The following is a 22,581-nucleotide window of genomic DNA, read 5'->3' as shown; positions in this document are numbered from 1 at the left end:
TTTGATATCATCATAAAGTCTAAAATGATCTTCCTCCTTCTCTTCCATCCATCAGATATCTTGAGAATTTATTCTTCAAAGTTCTTAAGTGTTTTAAATTTTTTTCTCTTTTGCACACCTTATTTGTGTAATAATATGTGTGTGTGTGTGTGTGTGTGTGTGTGTGTGTGTGTGTGTATTAACAATGACTTCTATCCTTTTTATTCTGGATTATTTCTATTTCTTCATGGTGGATTTCTGAAACTTTGATATTAGAATCCATTAATTTTTTTTTTTCTGAGGCAATGGGGGTAAAGTGACTTGCTCACACGGCTAGGAAATGTTATGTTGTGTCTGAGAACAGATTTGAACTCATGTCCTCCTGACTTGAGGGCTGGTGCTCTAACCACTATGTCACGTAGCTCCCCCTTGATATTAGAATCCAAAGGGGAAGATAGGCTCCTCTGTCCTGATTGTGAACAGTTTGTTACAACAGTATAGAACTTTAGAAATTTCCATCTGTTTATTGTCTTCCTTCTAACTTCATAATTTAATCCCCTCGGGATGATTTTTGCTAAATTGAGTCATCAAATTTTTAAGTTCATATGATACATCTTGATTTTTCTGAAAAATACTGTTCATAATTTTCATTCATCCTTCTCCATAAGATTTTACAAAAACATTTGTACTCTAAATTTGGTTGCCATATTTCTATACTTTGAAAGAAGAACAAATTATGGCATAATAATATGATATAGATTCTTGACTCTTCTGATCTCCTTAATACACAAATATTTACAGCTTAAACTTATTTTTAAAATAATACCTTTTTATTTTCAAAATATATGCAAAGATATTTTCAACATTTACCTTTGCAAGACTTTGTTTCAAATATTTTCTCCCTCCCTTCCCCAGATCTTTTCCCTTAAAAGCAAGTAATCTAACATGTTAAACATGTGCAATTCTTTTGTATATATTGCTACAGTTATCATACTGAACAAGAAAAATAAAATCAAAAAGAAAAAAGGAGAAAGAAAAGAAACATAAATATATATATGTTAAACTTCCTTAAGAAATACTTATATTCTTCATTTATGCCCATAAGGCAAATAGGTGATATATTGGATAAAGACCTTGAAACGGGAAGACTTAAATTCACATCCTGACTAACTAGCTATGAAATTCTGAGTAAGTCATTTAATCTTTGTCTCATGGGGATAATAATGAACGTTTACCTCAAAGCTCTGAGATGATAAAATGAGCTAATATTTGAGAAATATTTGGAAACATTGAAATGTCATATAAAGACTAATTTATTTCTTTATCCATTTCCATTGAAAGGCATGTATAGCTCATTTAAATGGTCAGGTGAACCCAGTTTTGTTATTTGCCTTTTTTCTACTTTTAATTATTTATTAACTTTATTTTTAGTCTTAGAAATTGGCATTGTAATGATACTGACATGTGATGCAGGGATCATTCCCACAATAACAAAACATTGTTTCCTAGCTGCTAAAATAGAAAAAAAAATTATTGTGATTGATGTTTTGGACTATATATCAGGCCCTGTGTCTACCAACTTTCTTCTCTAGATAATATTCTTTATATATACTGTAGAACTGTAGGTTCTCCATAATATACAATCTTTGCCCCCTCTTTTCTTACTCAGGAGTCATATCTTATATTTTTTCCTCTTTTGTCCCCTTGATCTACCTTTGCATTAAAGTTACTAAGCATCTAAGTACAGTAACATTCATTTACTTTCAACGATCTTCATAAATTTAATATAACTTATTTACCTCTTTAATGACTATGAGCTATATTGACACATAAACTATAATTATTTTAATTGTGGTATTTTTGTCATGATTTATTATGAGTAGTTTCTACAAGGTTTTCAAATGTCCTATCAAATGATGTTTATTGTTTCATAAATGATATTCCTCACTTTCAAAATCAAAGGAATTTCATCAACTATTTTAGTTGTATTTGCCTCTCAAAGGAAAACCTAAGAGTAAGGATTCTACTTAGCTTCAACGTTCTTTTCTGGTTTTATTTTTAGCTTAAAGAATAATAGATAATAATCAGTTACTCCATATCTATTTGTGGTGAACGAGTAAAGTAGTGGACAGAACAAAGAGCTAAGTTGTGATTCTTAGTATCTTGTATCCTTTGAAAAGCAACTTAAAACTTAAAAAAATGTATTTGCATTTTTGTTTCATGGGTTGCTATGGTCAAAAAAGCCATAACCAAAGTGGACAGTGTGCTAGTGATGAGTCTTACCGAATAGCTAGTCCTTTGAAAACATAAACAATCTGTAGCCAGGACTCTACTTAAAGTTTTTTTTTTTTCCTAGTGCACTTACTAACTCTGGGTTTTAGTTAAAACATTTGACATCTCTAAGATAGAGTTTCCTGTTCTATAAAAGAGTAAAATGAAAGTATTGCTGAGAAGGTTGGGTGGTTTCAAGGAAAACCCATTATAAACCATAAAGTACTATATAAATGAAAAGTATTATTGTAACCTTCTATCCTTCTCTGTCCCTGACATATACTTGTTTATATGAGTAAACTTTGAATTTTTATTAAGTTTTCATTGCCCATCCCTACAATTTTCCTTAATACTTGTACCCAAGGTAGTGATATACTAAACGTTAATTTGATACATTTTTTTTTCTTTAACGCTTAAAGAGTAATTCATGAACTTAGTAGGGTCTGGCACAATATGCCTTTATTCATATTTAGCACAAGTTTTGTTTAATACACTTCATTCTGTGCTTAATTTAGATAATTTAGACAGTGTTTTCTATTTTTTTTTTTCATTTTTGGGAAATGCTTATGATAGTACTATAAACATTGTATGTGTCATTTAAAGTTAAAATTTCAACTAAATAGTTGGTTAGTTTAGATAATAACATCTTAAGGATCCCATGGAGCTCTAATATTGTTCAGGAATAAACCAAGAAATGCCTTGAAGGAGAAATACAGTATTCTGAACATGAAGAATTCAATTGTGTCTTTTTAAAAATCAATTCTCACATTTTTCTTTTTCTCTTTATAGGGATGAAATGATCCTGTCTTCTTCTAGTGCTGCGGACATTCTTATTGGTTACTGTCCCCAGAAAGATGCCTTGGATGAATTTCTTACTGGCTGGGAACATCTTCATTATTACTGCAGTCTGCGTGGAGTTCCCAAACAGGATATCCATAGGGTAAGCATCCTTTGAGAAAAAGAACATTTGATAAAGATATCATGGGCCTTCTACAATTCACAAATGAATTTTATTTTCTTGGTGAAACCATCTGCTAAAGATGAAAATTCACTTTGAAAAATAATAAAAATGCATGTCTGTGTTTGGCCATGTGTAAGATTCTTCTCTAAAATATAATATTTTCAGGTTTCTTGGAGGGCTTCTGGGGGCAGCCTTAGTTTCAGTTTAGTGTAATCACCCCGAATGCAGCCAGGAGTTAAAGTCCAATTCCTTTATTGTCTCTTTCTAAATTTTGTCTCTTTCCTTGGGCCCAAATTGCTTTCTTAGAGGCCTATCTCTCTCTTTGGTTCCAAGAGCTCCTGCCACTAGTCCTTTGCCTCTACCAGCTTCAGCTTCTAGCCACCACAAAGGTGGAAGATGGAATGAATCTGTTTCCTCCTCCACGAACTTCTAGGCTTGTCCTTTCTGGCCCTGAGACCTCCTCCTTATATGTCCCACACTGAGTATACACCAATCATTATATCACTAGGAAATCATTATTTGTTGTAGGATTAAATCAATGCTAAACTAGATTTAACCATTGTCTCCTCAATTCCACTCAGTACCTTGTTTCAAGTTCTGTCCCATAACATCTCCTTGTAAGATCAGATCAATCATAGTGAACCATGCTAAAGTAGATAATTATTGTCTCTATCAATTCCATTGTCTTAATACCTTGTAAGAACCCTAACAGCCACACACTCATACATATCTATGTAAAAATGACAAAATATTGGGGGATTATAGTGGTGTATAATAGTAATATATATTGTGGTATCGAAGTCCTGGTTTTGCCACTTATTTACTTGTGTAATGTTGGGCAAGTCATTCCTCTTTCTAGACCTCAGTTTCCCTTCTTACAAAATGAGGGATATTGAATAGATGATCTCTAGGTTTTCTTTTGACTCTATTATTCCATGGTTTAGTTATGAAAGGCAAGAGTCTAGTTGAATACTAAAGACAAGGATGGGGATGGAGGTGAAATTGTTGATATAACATCCTGGTGTTTGGAGTGACAGCTTCTTGACTCTCTTCCTTTCTCTGTAGCCTCAGGGGAATGATGAAAGAGAAGTTTTTTTGGACTGCACATCACTCAATGTCAGAGAAAGATACTATAGGTGGGCAGGAGTGAGAAGGAACTGCCCATCCCCATATTCTGTGTGTTCACCAGTGCTCACTAGAGTAGAACAGAATAGACAGGCTTGACTGACGAGTCAAAAAAAGTTTTAAGAGGAAATCCTGGAATGACAGTTGTTTAAAACTCATTTTGATCTCTTCTATCACTCCAGTGGTTAATGTCTCTTAGACTTCTGGGAAAGGCTTAGTGTAGCATGATATATATATAGATAATTCCCAATTAAAATATGGAGAAACATTTTCAGCCACACAGGCATCAAATATACCAAGATTCTTCTGGGTTTTGACCAGGATAATGAATTCCTAAGTTTTTATTTTTTGAAGGGAGGGGTTCAGGCTGTATTGCTTATTCACAGTAAAAACCAAACCAAAAAATCCACCTTGAAATAAAACCAGGAAAGATTTGGTCTTTGGATAAAAACATCACAATTCTTATTGCCTACCATAATAAAGCAAGGACAACTGTTCATCCCCATACAGGCAATATTACCTCCCACTCTAAAATCTGCTTAATATTCAGGGCTAATCTTCTGGAAAGTCTTTCATTAGGTGTTTATTATTGTCAGCCCTTCTCATTAGCTTTTGATTAAGGAAGTCAGATGTTCTGCAAATACAATGAACATGTCCTTTTGTTGTAAGAAAAATGTTTAGGAGATAATTGTTATTGCATTAAGCCTTGGTGATTATTTTCTGTCATCACTACTAAATGACAATTCTGGTAAATCACCTAATAGCACATCCTTATAGTATAATACACCTAATAAAATTTTTATTGAACAGTAACTAGAAACTAGCTTCATCCAGAGCTCATAAAACAGCAAGTGAATTTTTTTCAAGCATTATTCCTATCTATCTATTCATATAATTTTTCATGTCATTAAATAGCAGGAATTAGCACTCTATAAAATAATATTAAATAAAATTAAAGTGATAAAATCATAGAATATTAGAATTGCAAGAGACCTGAGAGATCAATTAATTCTATATACTCATCTCACTGATGACTTAAATGAAGTTCAGCAGAGGCAAAATGGTACAGTATTGATGAACCTATTGAAACTATGTAGTATACATTTTAGTAGATTTGTTTGGAATATTTGGTTGCTGGTTTAGATGTAATGTAGAATCTATGGAGGGAAATAAAGTGAAATTAGTTTGGAGAGCAATAGGTTGACTCCTGACTATGAAAGTTACTGCAATAATTCATGCAAGAAATAATGAAGATCTGAACTAAGATGATAGCCATTGGAGTGGAGAGAAATAGATGTGAGGGATGTTGTATAGATAGAAATCATAGGACTTGGCAGCTGGTTGTATATAATGGAGAGGGTAAAGAGGGAAGATTTTGGGATGATTTCAAGGTTTTAAACTTGAGTTTCTGGAAGAATGGTAGTACCCTCAGTAGGAATAAGGAAGTAGAAGAAAATTGGTTATTAAGTGAATGAAATAGTGATAGGCCTTTAGGGTAATAGGTAATCTTTGAGGTTGATAGAGGATGAGGAGGTAGAATTATAAGAGAAAGATTGAGAAGAGAGCAGATGATACTTTTTGAATGATGTGTGGGGACTAATGAGAGTGAGAGGAGACAACTTGAAAGCTGGAGAACTGGAGACAAGAGAAGATTTTTTTCTGCTATTTAAAAAAAAATCATTCCCAAGTTTCTTCTATCTCGAAGATGCTTCATCTTGGCTTCAAGTTATTTTTCTTTAGTTTTCTTTCCTTATTTTGCCAGACTCAAAGAGAATATAAAATGTACAAATATATATATATACATACATACATACATGCATTTACCTATCCCCACACATATATGCATATATATATACACATACATACATCATATATATATATATACATATATATATACACACATATACATATATATGCATATATATTGCTGCATATTCTTCACCTTTTGGACATTCTGAGTTTTCAAAGTTTACCATCAAGCACAATTCCTGGCATATAGGAAGCACTTATATTCTTGATTAATTGAATTGATGGGGCAGATGTTAAGAAAAGGTAATCTTCACAATCACTTCCTTAGGATCTCCTGGAAAGAGACATATGAAACTCAGGTAGCTATCCTGATATTTGCCATTTTTTTCTCCTTCTTGACCATCTGGTGTGCTACTCTTTAATCAATGCCTAGTCATTTCCTGAAACATTAACCTTGACAGTATGATGTAACCAGGTTGTTTGTTTTTCACTGTCGACAGCAAAGCTTCTAGCAGAGTCTGGAAAATATACCTACTCAGATTGAAGATAATTCATCAATCAGAATGTGATTAGTAGTAGAGAATGGAAGGGTCATTTAGTGGACAAAGCTGTTCTCTGAGGTCTGATGAAATCCCCCAAAATAATTGTAGACATGTAACTGAAAAGAAGGACACTCTCTTACAGAAGTGTTTTACTTTGGAGGATGGTCAGATGATGTGTCATTTTTTGCCTTTTTAGAATAGAGACGGGTCCAAATTGTTTTATTTACAATGCCCATTGAAAAATGTTTGTTAAATGATGTACTACTTGGCACGAATAACCACTTTACATTTGTTCCCATTAGATTTTTCTTCACCTGTGTGTTTCAATTTTATTTGTAGATCAAGATACTTTGTCCTGATTTTCATCTTTTCTTTCACTTTGAATGAGAAGCATGTGGTAAATGAGAAGGGGAATCTGCACTGATTTAAAAGGCAAAAGGAAAATTGGGGGACATAGAGATAGAAACAGAGAGACGGAAAGGAAGGAAGAAAAACAAAGGAAGGAAAAAGGATAAAAAAGAAGGTGGAATAGAAAAGAAGGAAGAAAGAAAGAGCAGAAGAAAGAAAAGAAGAAAGGAAGAAAGAAAAAAATAAACGATGAAATTAGATCAGTTATTTAACCACAGCTTTTTCCACTGATTATTTTGATCTAAAAGATGTTCATATTCTGTGGAGCTGATTTAGACCAACTCAATGCAATAAAAATTATGTGGCATTTATAATGTTCAAGGTACTTTGTTAGACATTGGAGATTCAAAAATATAAATGAAATGATCACTATAATCAGGATATCATTTCAATGGAAAGAATATGACACGAACAAAGTCAAATATAATAAAAATTAGAGTTTTTGTTGGGGAAATAATGGAGAATTACATATTAAAATATTTCAGGAAAATTTGAGAAATTATTTAGCACAATGTGTTGCTTCAATAACTAGATGGCACTGGGAATTTCAAGATTAAAAAGCACAGCAGAGAACAAATATTTAATGAGTGTCTATATATTATCATGTAGTATTCCTGGATAATAAAAAATTCAATGCCAAGAAAAGGAGAAGAAGGTGAGACTTAAAAGAAGAGAAAGAGAAAACTGGCATACATTGAATATTGAACTAATTCACCAATTTAAAAATTCACTTTTGGCACTTGTATTGATTTTAAGATAAAACATAAAATAGATTAAAATTGTCCTCCAGGTTTTTCTTTCCTTCCACTATTTTAAAGACTTCTTGCTTGATAAGGTGGTAATAACTGATTAATTTAATAGCAGATCAATGCTAATGAGTAAATAGGATAAGGAAAAGATGTAGTTCCTTTCCTTGCCCCTACCTTTTTCACTCATGCACAAAATAACTTTGAATGTGTTCTGTCTTTCCAGGTAATAGTTATATATTCAAGAAGCAACATCTCCATCTTTATTTTCAAATCTTATGTTTTGCATTTCATGGTAGGGATCTCAGGCCAGGTAATGCATTATGGCAACAATACATTGAATTGATGGTGAGAATGTTTTTAAAAAGATAAGTCTTTGTGATAGTTATCAAAAATATCACAATACTAAACTTGTGAGGAGCATCCCTACATAACTTTTTTTTTTATTTTAATTTTTATTTAATAATTACTTTATATTGACACTCGTTTCTGTTCCGATTTTTTTTCCCTCCCTCCCTCCACCCCCTCCCCTAGATGGCAAGCAGTCCTTTATATGTTGGATATGTTGCAGTATATCCTAGATACAATATATGTTTGCAGAACCGAACAGTTCTCTTGTTGCATAGGGAGAATTGGATTCAGAAGGTATAAATAACCCGGGAAGAAAAACAAAAATGCAGATAGTTCACATTCGTTTCCCAGTGTTCTTTCTTTGGGTGTAGCTGCTTTTGTCCGTCATTTATCAATTGAAACTCAGGTCTCTTTGTCAAAGAAATCCACTTCCATCAAAATATGTCCTCATACAATATCGTTGTCGAAGTGTATAATGATCTCCTGGTTCTGCTCATTTCACTTAGCATCAGTTCATGTAAGTCTCGCCAGTCCTCTCTGTATTCATCCTGCTGGTCATTTCTTACAGAACAATAATATTCCATAACATTCATATACCACAATTTACCCAGCCATTCTCCAATTGATGGGCATCCATTCATTTTCCAGTTTCTAGCCACTACAAACAGGGCTGCTACAAACATTTTGGCACATACAGGTCCCTTTCCCTTCTTTAGTATTTCTTTGGGATATAAGCCCAATAGAAACACTGCTGGATCAAAGGGTATGCACAATTTGATAATTTTTTGGGCATAATTCCAGATTGCTCTCCAGAATGGTTGGATTCGTTCACAACTCCACCAACAATGCATTAGTGTCCCAGTTTTCCCGCATCCCCTCCAACATTCATCATTATTTTTTCCTGTCATCTTAGCCAATCTGACAGGTGTGTAGTGGTATCTCAGAGTTGTCTTAATTTGCATTTCTCTGATCAATAATGATTTGGAACACTCTTTCATATGAGTGGTAATAGTTTCAATCTCATCCTCTGAAAATTGTCTGTTCATATCCTTTGACCATTTATCAATTGGAGAATGGCTTGATTTCTTATAAATTTGAGTCAGTTCTCTATATATTTTGGAAATGAGGCCTTTATCAGAACCTTTAACTGTGAAAATGTTTTCCCAGTTTGTTGCTTCCCTTCTAATCTTGTTTGCATTAGTTTTATTTGTACAAAAGCTTTTTAATTTGATGTAATCGAAATTTTCTATTCTGTGATCAGTAATGGTCTCTAGTTCATCTTTGGTCACAAATTTCTTTCTCCTCCACAAGTCTGAGAGATAAACTATTCTATGTTCCTCTAATTTATTTATAGTCTTGTTCTTTATGCCTAGGTCATAGACCCATTTTGATCTTATCTTGGTATATGGTGTTAAGTGTGGGTCCATGCCTAATTTTTGCCATACTAATTTCCAATTATCCCAGCAGTTTTTATCAAATAATGAATTCTTTTCCCAGAAGTTAGGGGCTTTGGGTTTGTCAAACACTAGATTGCTATAATTGACTATTCTGTCTTGTGAGCCTAGCCTTTTCCACTGATCCACTAATCTATTTCTTAGCCAATACCAAATGGTTTTGGTGACTGCTGCTTTATAATATAATTTTAGATCAGGTACAGCTAGGCCACCTTCATTTGATTTTTTTTTTCATTAATTCCCTTGAGATTCTCGACTTTTTATTGTTCCATATGAATTTTGTTGTTATTTTTTCTAGATCAATAAAATATTTTCTTGGAAGTCTGATTGGTATAGCACTAAATAAATAGATTAGTTTAGGGAGTATTGTCATCTTTATTATGTTCGCTCGGCCGATCCAAGAGCACTTAATATTTTTCCAATTATTTAAGTCTGACTTTATTTGTGTGGAGACTTTTTTATAATTTTGCTCATATAATTCCTGACTTTCCTTTGGTAGATAGATTCCCAAATATTTTATGGTATCAACAGTTATTCTGAATGGAATTTCTCTTTGTATCTCTTGCTGTTGGGTTTTGTTGATGATGTATAAAAATGCTGAGGATTTATGGGGATTTATTTTGTAGCCAGCTACTTTGCTAAAATTATGAATTATTTCCAATAGCTTTTTGGTAGAATCTCTGGGGTTCTCTAGGTATACCATCATATCATCTGCAAAGAGTGATAGTTTGGTTTCCTCATTGCCTACTCTAATTCCTTTTATATCTTTCTCGACTCTTATTGCCGAGGCTAGTGTTTCTAATACGATATTAAATAATAATGGTGATAGTGGACAACCTTGCTTCACTCCAGATCTTACTGGGAAAGGTTCCAGTTTTTCCCCATTGCATATGATGCTTACTGATGGTTTTAAATATATGCTCCTGACTATTTTAAGGAAAAGTCCATTTATTCCTATGCTCTCAAGTGTTTTTATTAGGAATGGATGTTGGATTTTATCAAATGCTTTTTCTGCATCTATTGAGATGATCATGTGGTTTTTGTTTGTTTGGTTATTGATATAGTCAATTATGCTAATAGTTTTCCTAATATTGAACCAGCCCTGCATTCCTGGTATAAATCCTACTTGGTCATAGTGTATTATCCTGGTGACAATTTTCTGTAATCTTTTTGCTAATATTTTATTTAAGATTTTAGCATCAATATTCATTAGGGAGATTGGTCTATAATTTTCTTTCTCTGTTTTCAGCCTACCTGGTTTAGGTATCAGTACCATATCTGTGTCATAAAAGGAGTTTGGTAGGACTCCTTCAATCCCTATTTTTTCAAATAGTTTATATAACATTGGAGTTAATTGTTCTTTAAATGTTTGGTAGAATTCACATGTAAATCCATCTGGTCCTGGGGATTTTTTCTTAGGGAGTTGATTGATAGTTTGTTCTATTTCTTTTTCTGAGATGGGACTGTTTAGGATATTTACTTCTTCCTCTGTTAGTTTGGGCAAGCTGTATTTTTGGAGGTATTTTTCTATTTCATTTGAGTTGTCGAATTTATTGGCATAAAGTTGGGCAAAATAACTCCTAATTATTGCTCTAATTTCCTCTTCGTTAGTGGTGAGTTCTCCCTTTTCATTTTTAAGACTAACAATTTGATTTTCCTCTTTCCTTTTTTTAATCAGATTTACTAAGGGTTTGTCTATTTTGTTGGTTTTTTCATAGAACCAACTCTTAGTTTTATTAATCAATTCAATAGCTTTTTTACTTTCAATTTTATTGATCTCTCCTTTTATTTTTAGAATTTCAAGTTTAGTGTTTGACTGGGGGTTTTTAATTTGTTCCTTTTCTAGCATTTTTAGTTGCAAGCCCAATTCATTGACCTTCTCTTTCTCTATTTTATACAAATAAGCCTCTAGAGATATGAAATTTCCCCTTATTACCGCTTTGGCTGCATCCCATACATTTTGGTATGATGTCTCATTATTATCGTTTTCTTGGGTGAAGTTATTAATTATGTCTATGATTTGCTGTTTCACCCAATCATTCTTTAGTATGAGATTATTTAGTTTCCAATTATTTTTTGGTCTACTTCCCCCTGCTTTTTTGTTGAATGTAATTTTCATTGCATCGTGGTCTGAAAAGGATGCATTTACTATTTCTGCCTTACTACATTTGAGTTTGAGGTTTTTATGTCCTAATATATGGTCAATTTTTGTATAGGTTCCATGAACTGCTGAAAAGAAAGTGTATTCCTTTCTGTCTCCATTACATTTTCTCCAGAGATCTATCATATCTAACTTTTCTAGTATTCTATTTACCTCTTTGACTTCTTTCTTATTTATTTTGTGGTTTGATTTATCTAATTCTGAGAGTGCAAGGTTAAGATCTCCCACTATTATAGTTTTACTGTCTATTTCTTCTTGCAGCTCTCTTAGTTTCTCTTTTAAGAATTTAGATGCTACCCCACTTGGTGCATATATGTTTAATATAGATAGTGCTTCATTATCCATGCTACCCTTTAGCAAGATATAGTGCCCTTCCTTATCTCTTTTAATTAGGTCGATTTTTGCTTTAGCTTGATCTGAGATCAGGATGGCTACCCCTGCTTTTTTGACTTCACCTGAAGCATAGTAGATTTTGCTCCAACCTTTTACCTTTAACCTGCATGTATCTCCCCGCTTCAGGTGTGTTTCCTGTAAACAACATATTGTAGGATTCTGGCTTTTAATCCATTCTGCTAACCGCTTCCTCTTTATGGGGGAGTTTACCCCGTTCACGTTTATGGTTAGAATGACCAATTCTGTATTACTTGCCATCTTGTTAACCCCGGTTTATGCTTTCCTCCCTTCTTTCCCCTTTCCCCCCTTCCAAGTATTAAGCTTGTGAGCACCCCTTGCTTCTCACAGCCCTCCCTTTTTAGTGTCCCTCCCCCCGCCTTAGAGTTCCTCCCCCTATCTTACCCCTTTCCCTCCCAGTTCCCGTATTCCCTTCCGCTTAGCTTATTCCTTCCCTTTCCACTTTTCCCTTCTCACTTTTCAATGAGATGGGAGAAGTTTCACCATAGATTGAATATGTCTTAAGATTTTTCACTTACAGCCAATTCTGAAGGCAGTAAGATACCCACTATATTCATCCCCCTCCATTCTTTCTCTCAGATATAATAGGTTTCCTATGCCTCTTCATGAGATGTACTACCCCCACTTTACCCTTTTTCTGGTACAATGTCCTTTCCACATCAATTTCTAGAACAAGGTATACATGTATTCTTTATACATCTATATAGTCAAAATATAGTTCCCAAGATTAATCTTTACCTTTTTAGATTTCTCTTGAGTTCTATATTTGTAGATCAAACTTTTTGTTAAGTTCTGGTTTTTTCATCAGAAATAGATGAAATTCGCTTACTTCGTTGAATGTCCATCTTCTTCCCTGGAAAAAGATGCTCATTCTCGCTGGGTAAGTTATTTTTGGTTGCATACCAAGTTCCTTAGCCTTTCGGAATATCATATTCCAGGCCCTTCGATCTTTTAATGTGGATGCTGCCAGATCCTGGGTGATCCTTATTGTGGCTCCTTGATACTTGAATTGGGTTTTTCTAGCCGCTTGCAATATTTTTTCTTTCATCTGAGGGTTCTGGCATTTGGCCACTATATTCCTTGGTGTTTTGATTTTAGGATCCCTTTCAGTGGGTGATCGATGAATCCTTTCAATGTTTATTTTTTCCTCTGTTCCTATGACTTCTGGGCAGTTCTCTTTGATAATTTCCTGGAAGACAGTGTCCAGGCTCTTTTTTTCATCATGTTTTTCTGGGAGTCCAATGATTCTCAGATTGTCTCTCCTGGATCTGTTTTCCAGGTCTGTTGTCTTCCCCAGAAGGTATTTCACATTTTTCTCCATTGTTTGATTTTTTTGGATTTGCTTGACTGATTCTTCTTGTCTCCTCGAGTCATTCAATTCCACTTGTTCAATTCTGATTTTCAGTGAAGTATTCTCTTCACTCACTTTTTTAAAATCTTTCTCTAATTGTCCAATTGAGTTCTTTTGTTCTGTGGAATTTTTTTCCATTTTGCCAATTTTGTTTTTTAGAGAGCTGTTTTCTGTTTCCAGTTCACTAATCCTATTTTTCAAGGATTTTACTTCTTTATCCACTCTCTCTTTAACTTTCTCCAGGCTCTTTTGCCAAGCCTCCCTCTCCTTTTCCAAGCTTCTCTCTCCTTATGCCAAGCCTCACTCTGCTTTCCCCATTTTTCTTCTAGCTCCCTTGTGAGAGCCTTTTTAATCACTTCTATGAGGTTCATCTGTGCTGAGGAACAGATGATCTCCTCTTTTGGGGATTCACCTGGGGACTGCCTGTTTTTAGTCTCCTCAGGATTTAGAGTCTGCTCTCTATCTGTGTAGAAGCTGTCAAGGGTTAAAGTCCTCTTCAGCTTCTTGCTCATTCTGTCTATTAATCAGAGACAAACTACCAAAGAAAAACAGAAAAAACTGGAGTCTTTCTTTGGGGGGGGGGGCTGGGTGTGTTATCGAGCCTCCTCTACAGACTGCAGGGGGCAGCAGTGAGGCACTAGCAGGACTGTGCTGCGCCTGCGCTCTGAGATCCCAAAGCGTGCTGAGTCACTGAGGGGGGGAAGGGGGGGGCGGCCAGGTCCTGAGAGACTCCAGCTGTTTGGGGTTGTATTCTTCAGCCCCGGTGTTTTTAGCTTCTCTGCTGGGCTGCTGACTTGCTGCAGGTTCCAAACCTGTAGCGAAGCTCTCCCCGCAGAGACGGCTGCGATCACTCCCCACCCCCTCTGCAGTCTGCTCCCGTGCTCTCACTGCTGCTGCCCGCCGCCTGCGCCCGATCTAAAACCGCCCCAGCCCTCCAGTAAAGACAGACCTTTCTTGGCGGATCTCAAGGATGGCTTCTCTTGGTAACTATTTGTGGGTTTTTTTCAGTCAAGCATTGATTCAGAGGCTTGTAATGAAGTGGATAGTGAGAGAAAGTGCGGAGCTTATGCAACTGTGAGCCTCCTCTCCGCCATCTTAACCGGAAGTCCCATAACTTAATTGTAAGGCACATTCATGGTTTTGACTACATGTGAAGCTAATACTGATTGGTAACCAAAAACTCACAGTGGCACCTCTGCAGGGATTTCAGCAAGGTATCACAACTGCTTATGGGGCATTCTGTTTATAATATGCTTCCTAGAAATTTCTTTGATAGGAAATATATAAAACAGCATAAACAGTGGTTAATATTATAGAGTTCCTGTATTCAATTTATATGAGATCAAGAAATGTATATTAAATATTCCTTCCTTCTTCCATTAAGGTATTCTTCAATTAACTTATTACAGTGTAAAAGTTTTCTTAGGTTCTCAAAGGCTTTGATAAGAGAGCATAAATCTGACAGATCCTTCCAGCTATAGGCCCAGGTATAGATTTTAAATTCCCCTGTCAGATGATAGGCCTCGTTAGTTCTGGAGATTATCCCTAAATTATGCAAATAATGATGAAAATTTTAGTCCAGTCACTCTGACTACTAAAGAATGGAGAAACTGTGACTGAATGGGTGGAGCAACTACTCCCATTGACATGACCATGGATCTTTTACAGAATTGCAGAAGGTCCTATGGCACCATTTTCCATCAATTATTTCTATTCAATAATGCTTTTACCACTGAATTTCTTGTCCTTTTGCCTCTTATTGTTACAATTACTGTGGTCTTCTTAAGATAAGAATATCTAATAATCACAGGGTTCCCTTCCTTTCATCACAATTTGGTGATATCCCTAAGCAGCAGCTTCTCAGGCAGAATGTTTTTTCATTATCTATGACAGAAAACCATTAGTCAGAAAATGTTGCAAAGTGGGATTTTTTGTTAAAGCTTCTTCAATTTGTCGGATTCTGAAAAGAGTGTTCTCAGAGTTCTAAAGAAATCTAATACAGCTATGCCTTATTCATGAGCAGAACATCAATTTTTAGTTACTTGATTGGCACCTTTCCTTAACTTGGGATTCCCTGAAAAAATCATTGAAAGAGATTCTTCCTTATATGCTCAGTTGTTTCTGCAAATGGGGGAATATGACCAGCTACTTTCTGAAGATAATCACGTTTATTTCCTTCTGAAATCTGTAATATTGCCTATGATTCGCCTGTCTAATAATTTCTACTCATTTATATCATAGGTATACTTGGTATAAATAACCAACTCTAGGATACTTGTTTACTTATTTAATTACATAATGAGGAGGACGATAAAGCATATGATTCAAATTTTTAAAATAAAGTTAGCTATTATTGATGAAATTAACAGATAAAATCTATACCAAGATTTAAAAGGGGAAAGAGAAGGTCTAAAGCAGGGTTTAGGAACCTTTTTCCTGCCAAGGGTCATTGGATATTTATAACATTATTCATGGGCCATACAAAATTATCAACTTATAGAACACAAACAGTAGGAGATTATTGTACCTAGCTTTCAGCTCATCATCACTTGCAGTTCCCTTAATAAATGATCTTTTTGGACCTTATAGGCTGGTAGGCCAGGTGTCCCTACCCTCTCCTAAAGGAACCATCCTAAAAAAAACAATAAAAAAGGATTCCAGTTGGGAAAAGGGAAATGACAAATAAATAGATTTTGAATAGCAGTATGAATCTGAAGGAAGGTTGCTTAAAAAAAAAAAAAACTAATCAAAAGGAGACTATTATCATTATAGGCAGTTATATCCATAATGTCATTTTCTTCAAAAAATCCTCTGCTATCCTGGGGAGAAGTAGAAGCAAGGTCTCTGAGACAAGTTTGCTGCAGTAAAAGATAAGATTTTCTCAACAGAGAGCTTGGAGAGCAATAACTCAACTGGAGAGCAACAGGAGAAAGCCCTGTAAAGGTTTTTAACACTGGGATTACAAGTGACATGCTGAGTGCCTATGGCCAAGCATCTGTATCTTTTGAAATTTTCAGAAGTATCATGATGAGAGAAAGCAAAAGTTCCTTGGGAACAAAAAGGGCAAGGTTTATATAATTACCTATTATAATCAAGTTTTAGTAAAGAAAGTATATGGTTCGATGACTTGCAAATCTTGGTTTACATTGTGTCTCCTTTGTGGATGGTTTTTTATAGTAAGTATTCAATATTCTACAATTAGTAACAATCGGAATTTAAACCTAGGGACTCTGATTTCAGAGTTGTATGAGATATTGTATTTAAGAATACTTTCATGGAATGGCTTTCGAATATCAGTATGAATCCTAAGGAAATTGTTGTTCTTTTCTTTTCACTGATTTAGCAAAGAGAGTACAATGATCACAGTCTCTGTTGGTTTGAGAAGGAAATAATACAAAATAAGTATAACTTTCTATTTGAAGTAGAGAGTAATAGTCTTATTTTCACATTTGAAGAAATATATTCCAGAAAATCCCAAATTGAATCTAAGGAACCGAGTACCAGCTAAACAAGTTAAAAATGAGTTATTTGAGTTCTGCTCACAGATAAACAGGTTAACTTTATCTCTAGTTTTCTTATAGGCTCACTGGAGTAGGAATAATCCTTAGAGAAGAATAGATGTGACTACTAATTTTACACAGAAAACTAGGCTAGTTTAAATATAGTATATGTTGCAGCAGGAAAGGGCACAATAAGGTCCCTCTCTCTGCTTCATTATAGGGTAATACACCAATTAACAATTTAAAATAGCAACAGAATCATATAGTACTAGTTACTTACTTCATTGAATCAACTCATTCATTTATTAAGTGCTTGTTATATGCCAGGTCATGTGTTAGATCTTATGATTGCAAAGACAAAACAATTCTTGGCCTAAAGTAGCTTATATTCTACTGGATAGAAATAGAATGTCAACACATAAGTACATTACAAATCTATTCTACTCAGCCTTGATTCATGGCAAGATTCACTGAAAAGTTTGGCATTGAAGTCATGTCCTTAACAATGTTTCCCATATTTTTTATTAAGTTGTGAATGAATGACTATGTTATATGAACATTAAACTATGACCACTGAAAATCAATGAACAGTTTTCAATTAAATGTAAATAAAACTTTCAATAATAAATCAGACATTTCTTTAATAATACAATAATACATATATGTATTAGTATATCCAATGATAATTAAATATATGCTCCAAAGCTATTCATATAAATAAAGATCATTAGAATAATATTTGTGCAGCTAAATGAATGCTTACTGGGGACAAGTAGGAGAAGGGAGAGAAGGGAGCAAGATGATTTTAGGATCCTGGGTCATATCCTACCAAATAAAACTATGAGACTGTCCTCTGTCCGTATCTTCCAGCAGGTCTGATTTTAGAGAAAGGCTCTGCCCTATCTTAAGCCTAGTTAGTCCCAGGATAAGTCCCTTTTCAGATCTAAAGGATGGAGAAGTAGATTCCAGAGAACTCTAATTTATTACCTGTATGAGGATAATAATAAGTTATTACCTTCACAGGTTGTTGTGAGATGATCACATCAAAAATGGTGAAAATATTGTGTAGATTTTAGTTGTTATTGTTAATAAAATACAGAGGCTATTGAGACAGGCCACTCAAAGGAGGTATGAAGGTTGTGGCAAAGTAGCAGGACATATCAACTACATTTCCACCACAGTATAAGCATGTAGCTCATTCCATGATAATATTTAACACTAAGGTATTGGAAGGGGGAAGAAGCATCAGATTTATTTTAAGGGATAGAGGTTAGTCTTAACCTAGTCAGAGTGCTCTCTATACTCCTAGACACTAAAGTAGGCTTTTTAACTTTTATGAAATTCCTGATCTGTAACATAATCTTGTGGAATGGTTGAGTTGGACTTGGTGATGCATAATAAAAATATTAACTATCCTGCAAACAGAATCTTTGCATTAGTGGATTTTATATGCTTCATGGCTATTCAGGAACATCCCTCCCCTCCTCATCATCCTTCTCCTCCTGCTTTTCCTCCCTCCCTCTTTCTTTCTCCCACCTTCCCTTTTTCTTTCCCTCCTTTCTCTCTGTTGCTCTGTCTCTCTCTCACTCTCTTTCTTCCTCTTTTCTCTCTAATTAGGAAAATTAATGGGAGCTATGTATTTAATATCCAAATAGATTCATTTTCCAGAAGACAGCTAGAGGGTGTATTGGATTCCCTACCAGAGTTGAAGTAGAAGGAAACGGATTTGGCAGCTAGGTAATAAATTGAATAGTTCTGGGCTTGGAGCCAAAAAGATCTGAGTTCAAACCCAGCCTCATATTCTAGCTGTGTGAACCTGAGCAAGTCACTTAAAATTAGCATAGATTTTCCCATCTGAAAAAAATGACTATAAAATCATACCTATTTCATATGGTTATTGTGATAATAAAATGAGATCATATTTTAAACTTCTTTGCAAATCTTGAAGTATGGTATAAATGCTATTATTATTATTAATTACATCGTCTCAGATACATATTAGCTGTTTGGTTCTGAGTTAGCCATTTAAATTCAAATTTTATCTTCTATAAAATAGTGTTAATAATAACTTCTTCCTCACAGGTTTGATATGAAGAACACTTATTCTATCCACAAGTTTGTATTAAGCATGTATAGTATGCCAGACTCTGTGCTGAGCATTGCTGATACAAGGAAAGGCAAAAGGCAATCCTTGCTATTAAAGAACCTACAGTTTATATAGATAATCAAATGAAGGAACATATAAAGCACTTTGCCAACCTTAAAGTATTTTATAAGTATTGGCTATTAGCATCCTCTTCCTGATCCGCCTCAGAAGAGGTCTCCTTAAAGACCTGCATGACTCCTAAACTGGGACTTGAAGCAGAAAAAGACTTTTGATATCTGGAGATGAGGAAACATTGTGTTCCTGGTGATGGAAACAACATATGTGAGTGTATGGAGGTGAGAGAGTAGGATAAAATAGGGAATAGCTCATGGTCTTGTTTCCACCAACTCTTGATTCCCTTTGATAACCATTAGCACTGTTAATTTGCATATGTTTTTGCTATTTGGAAAATAATTATTTCATGGTTAGAGGGAAAATAGAAATGAGTGATTTAAAATTTTAATTTAAAAAGTCATAATTTCATTAAATATTTATGAAATACCTGCTATGTTTAAGGCATCTTTACTATAGACACTAGGCATATAAATACAAAAATGAAACAATCCTTGACCTCAATGAGCTTACATTCAATTAAAAATTTAGAAGTCATAATATATTGTGATATGGGAGCCACCTGCCAGTGGCTGCTGGAGGTCTAACTCAGACCTATAGAATGGTTCTCTTCATGTGAGAGATGATGATGATGATATAAGGAGACTGAGAGTCAGTTGCTGTTCTATGACCTCTCAATTGAGAGGCAATTGTGTTATCTAACCTCTCTCTTCTTCCCTCTGCCTCCAATTTATTTCCTAGTCTGTTTATGGTATCATCCTGTATGCCCAAATCATATACTGAATTTGACTTTATTTTTGCATGGGATGTGAGATGTAGATCTGTTCTGAATTTCTTACATATAATTTTGCAGTTTTCCCAGAAATTTTTGACAAATAGTGGGTTCTTATTCCAGAAGCTGGAGTTTGGGGGTTTATCAAATACTAGATTGTCATGGGCCTTGATTATTGTATCATGTGTATCTAATCTATTCCATTGGTCCACCCCTGTATTTCTTAGCCACTATCAAAGAGTTCTGATGATTGCTGCTTTATATTATAGTTTTAGATTTTGTACTGCTAAGCCACACTACTTTGTATTTACTTCATTAATTCCCTTGATATTCTTAATCTTTTGTTCTCCAGTTGAATTTTATTATTATTTTTCTAGTTTTATAAACTAATGTTTTGGCAGTTTTATTGATATGACACTGAACAAGTAGACAATTTAGGCAGAATTATCATTTTTATTATATTAGTTCATCCCAGCCATAAACAATTGATATTTTCCCAATTGTTTAGATCTGACTTTATTTGTATGCGAAGTGTTTTATAATTGCATTGATATATTTTTGGGATTTATCTTGACAGGTAGACCCCCAAGTATTTTATTTTGTCTATAGTAATTTTAAATGAAATTTCTCTTTCTATCTTTTGCTATTGGGCTTTGTCAGTAATATATATATATATATATACGTATATATATATGTATATATAAATGCTGATGATTTATGTGGGTTTATTTTATATCCTGCAACTTTGCTAAATCTGTGAATTATTCTCAGTAGGTTTTTGGATGATTTTCTAGTATTCTCTAAATGTATCATTATATCATATGCAAAGAGTGATAGTTTTATTTCCTCATTGTCTATTCTAATTCCTTTAATTTTTTTTTCTTATTGCTAAAGCCAACATTTCTACTGCAATGTTGGATAATCGTGGTGATAGTGGGCATCCTTGTTTCACCCCTGATCTTATTAGGAATGTGTCCAGCTTTTCTCCATTATAAATAATGTTTATGGAAGGTTAGGTAGCTACTACTTATTATTTTATGGAAACCTTCCTTTATCCCTATGCTTTCTAATGTTTATAATAGAAGTGGGTGTTATATTTTGCCAAAAGCTTTTCTGCATTTATTGAAATTATCATATTATTTTTGTTGGTTTTGTTATAGACATAGTCGATTATGGTAATAGTTTTCCTTATATTGCATCACCCCTGCATTCCAGACATAGATCTCACTTGGTCACAGTGAATTATTCTGCTGATAAGTTGCTGCAATGTTTTTTTAAATATTTTTATTTAAAACTTTTGCATAATATTCATTAGGGAGATTGTTTTGGTTCTTTCTGGTTTAGATATCAATGCCATAATTGTGTCATAGAAGCATTTGGCAGAACTCTTTCTTTACCTAATTTTCTGAATAGTTTACATAGTATTGGAATGATTTGTTCTTTAAATGTCTGGAATAATTCACTTGTGAATCATTCTGGACTTGGAGATTTTTTCTTAGGGAGTTCATTTATATACAAGTCATAATATGTTCAACAAGAGAAGCTTACATAAGGTCTTTCCTTTAGGTTGCTGGAGAACTTGTTCATAGACTACATCTTGAGACTCATATTGAAAAACCAGTGAATACCTACAGTGGAGGAACCAAGAGAAAACTATCTACTGCTCTGGCTTTGGTGGGAAAACCTGATATTCTCTTATTGGTAAGAAGTGTGAATATTACCAAATTGATGTTCTTGAAACATGATCCATAACGAAACTGCCCATTTAACTTGCAATTCTTTGTTAAATAGAAATGATAATATTTTTGTCTGGCTATGTTTACATAAATAAATGAATTTCAGTTTTTATTGATTTTACATATTTTCTTAGACTCAACACTGGCCAAAAGTGAACCCTTAAATTGGTGAATATGTTCAATATGCAATGTATCCCAGTTCCTTCTTTTTCCTATTTTGTCTCACATTCTTTTCTTTTTATTGCCAAGGTGTTTTTCCTTAATCAGAAGAAGAACATGATAATATACAACATAGACACTTATTAAATATTTGTTCACTCCTGTATTGTTTTATCTTGATATATTCCTAGTTCATCTAGTCATACATATTATGCTAGAACTCTCACATTTCCCTGAAATAGTTTTCTGGAGCCCTCCATTACCACCCAACCCTTTTAAATATCCTTTTATTATACTTGAATAAAAACGTCTAAATTATGCATGTTAAGACCCAGTTGAGTTATTTATATATAATAAAAATGCTACATTTCATTTCATCTTTTATGTCCTAATGAAAAAATGCTGATTTCTTTGTGATTTTTCTAAGACATTAAGAACACTAACATTGCACGATGGAATTTAAAATGTTGCTAATCTGAAAACATTTGCTTTAGACAAGTGGATCTAACTAAATGACATAAGTTAGTTGGTACTTGTCATTTGTTCATTATGATCACCAAATGTCAAATTTGATTGGTCTCGGCTTCCCAAATTAATTAAGGATAATAAAGATCACCATGATAATTTAATGCAAGGGAATATTCTTAGTGTTTTCTGATCCTATAATTATAAGCTTCCCTTGAACAT

At 34.1% G+C, this 22,581-nt stretch overlaps 1 protein-coding gene across 1 annotated transcript in view; it reads left to right on the top strand.

Annotated features, from left to right (window-relative positions):
* Positions 1–22,581, top strand: part of ABCA13 (ATP binding cassette subfamily A member 13) — a 551,934-nt gene that overhangs the window by 479,565 nt on the left and 49,788 nt on the right. Inside the window, exons 56-57 of the mRNA XM_051984384.1 lie at positions 3,040–3,190; positions 21,566–21,700. Coding sequence (XP_051840344.1) covers positions 3,040–3,190; positions 21,566–21,700 — 286 coding nt within the window. The remainder of the gene's footprint in view (positions 1–3,039; positions 3,191–21,565; positions 21,701–22,581) is intronic.

The sequence above is a fragment of the Antechinus flavipes genome, chromosome 1 (assembly GCF_016432865.1).
Source record: "Antechinus flavipes isolate AdamAnt ecotype Samford, QLD, Australia chromosome 1, AdamAnt_v2, whole genome shotgun sequence".
Classification (NCBI taxonomy): Eukaryota; Metazoa; Chordata; class Mammalia; order Dasyuromorphia; family Dasyuridae; genus Antechinus; species Antechinus flavipes.
The sequence above is the reverse complement of the archived record's forward strand: the minus strand, read 5'-3'. Positions and strand labels throughout refer to the sequence as shown.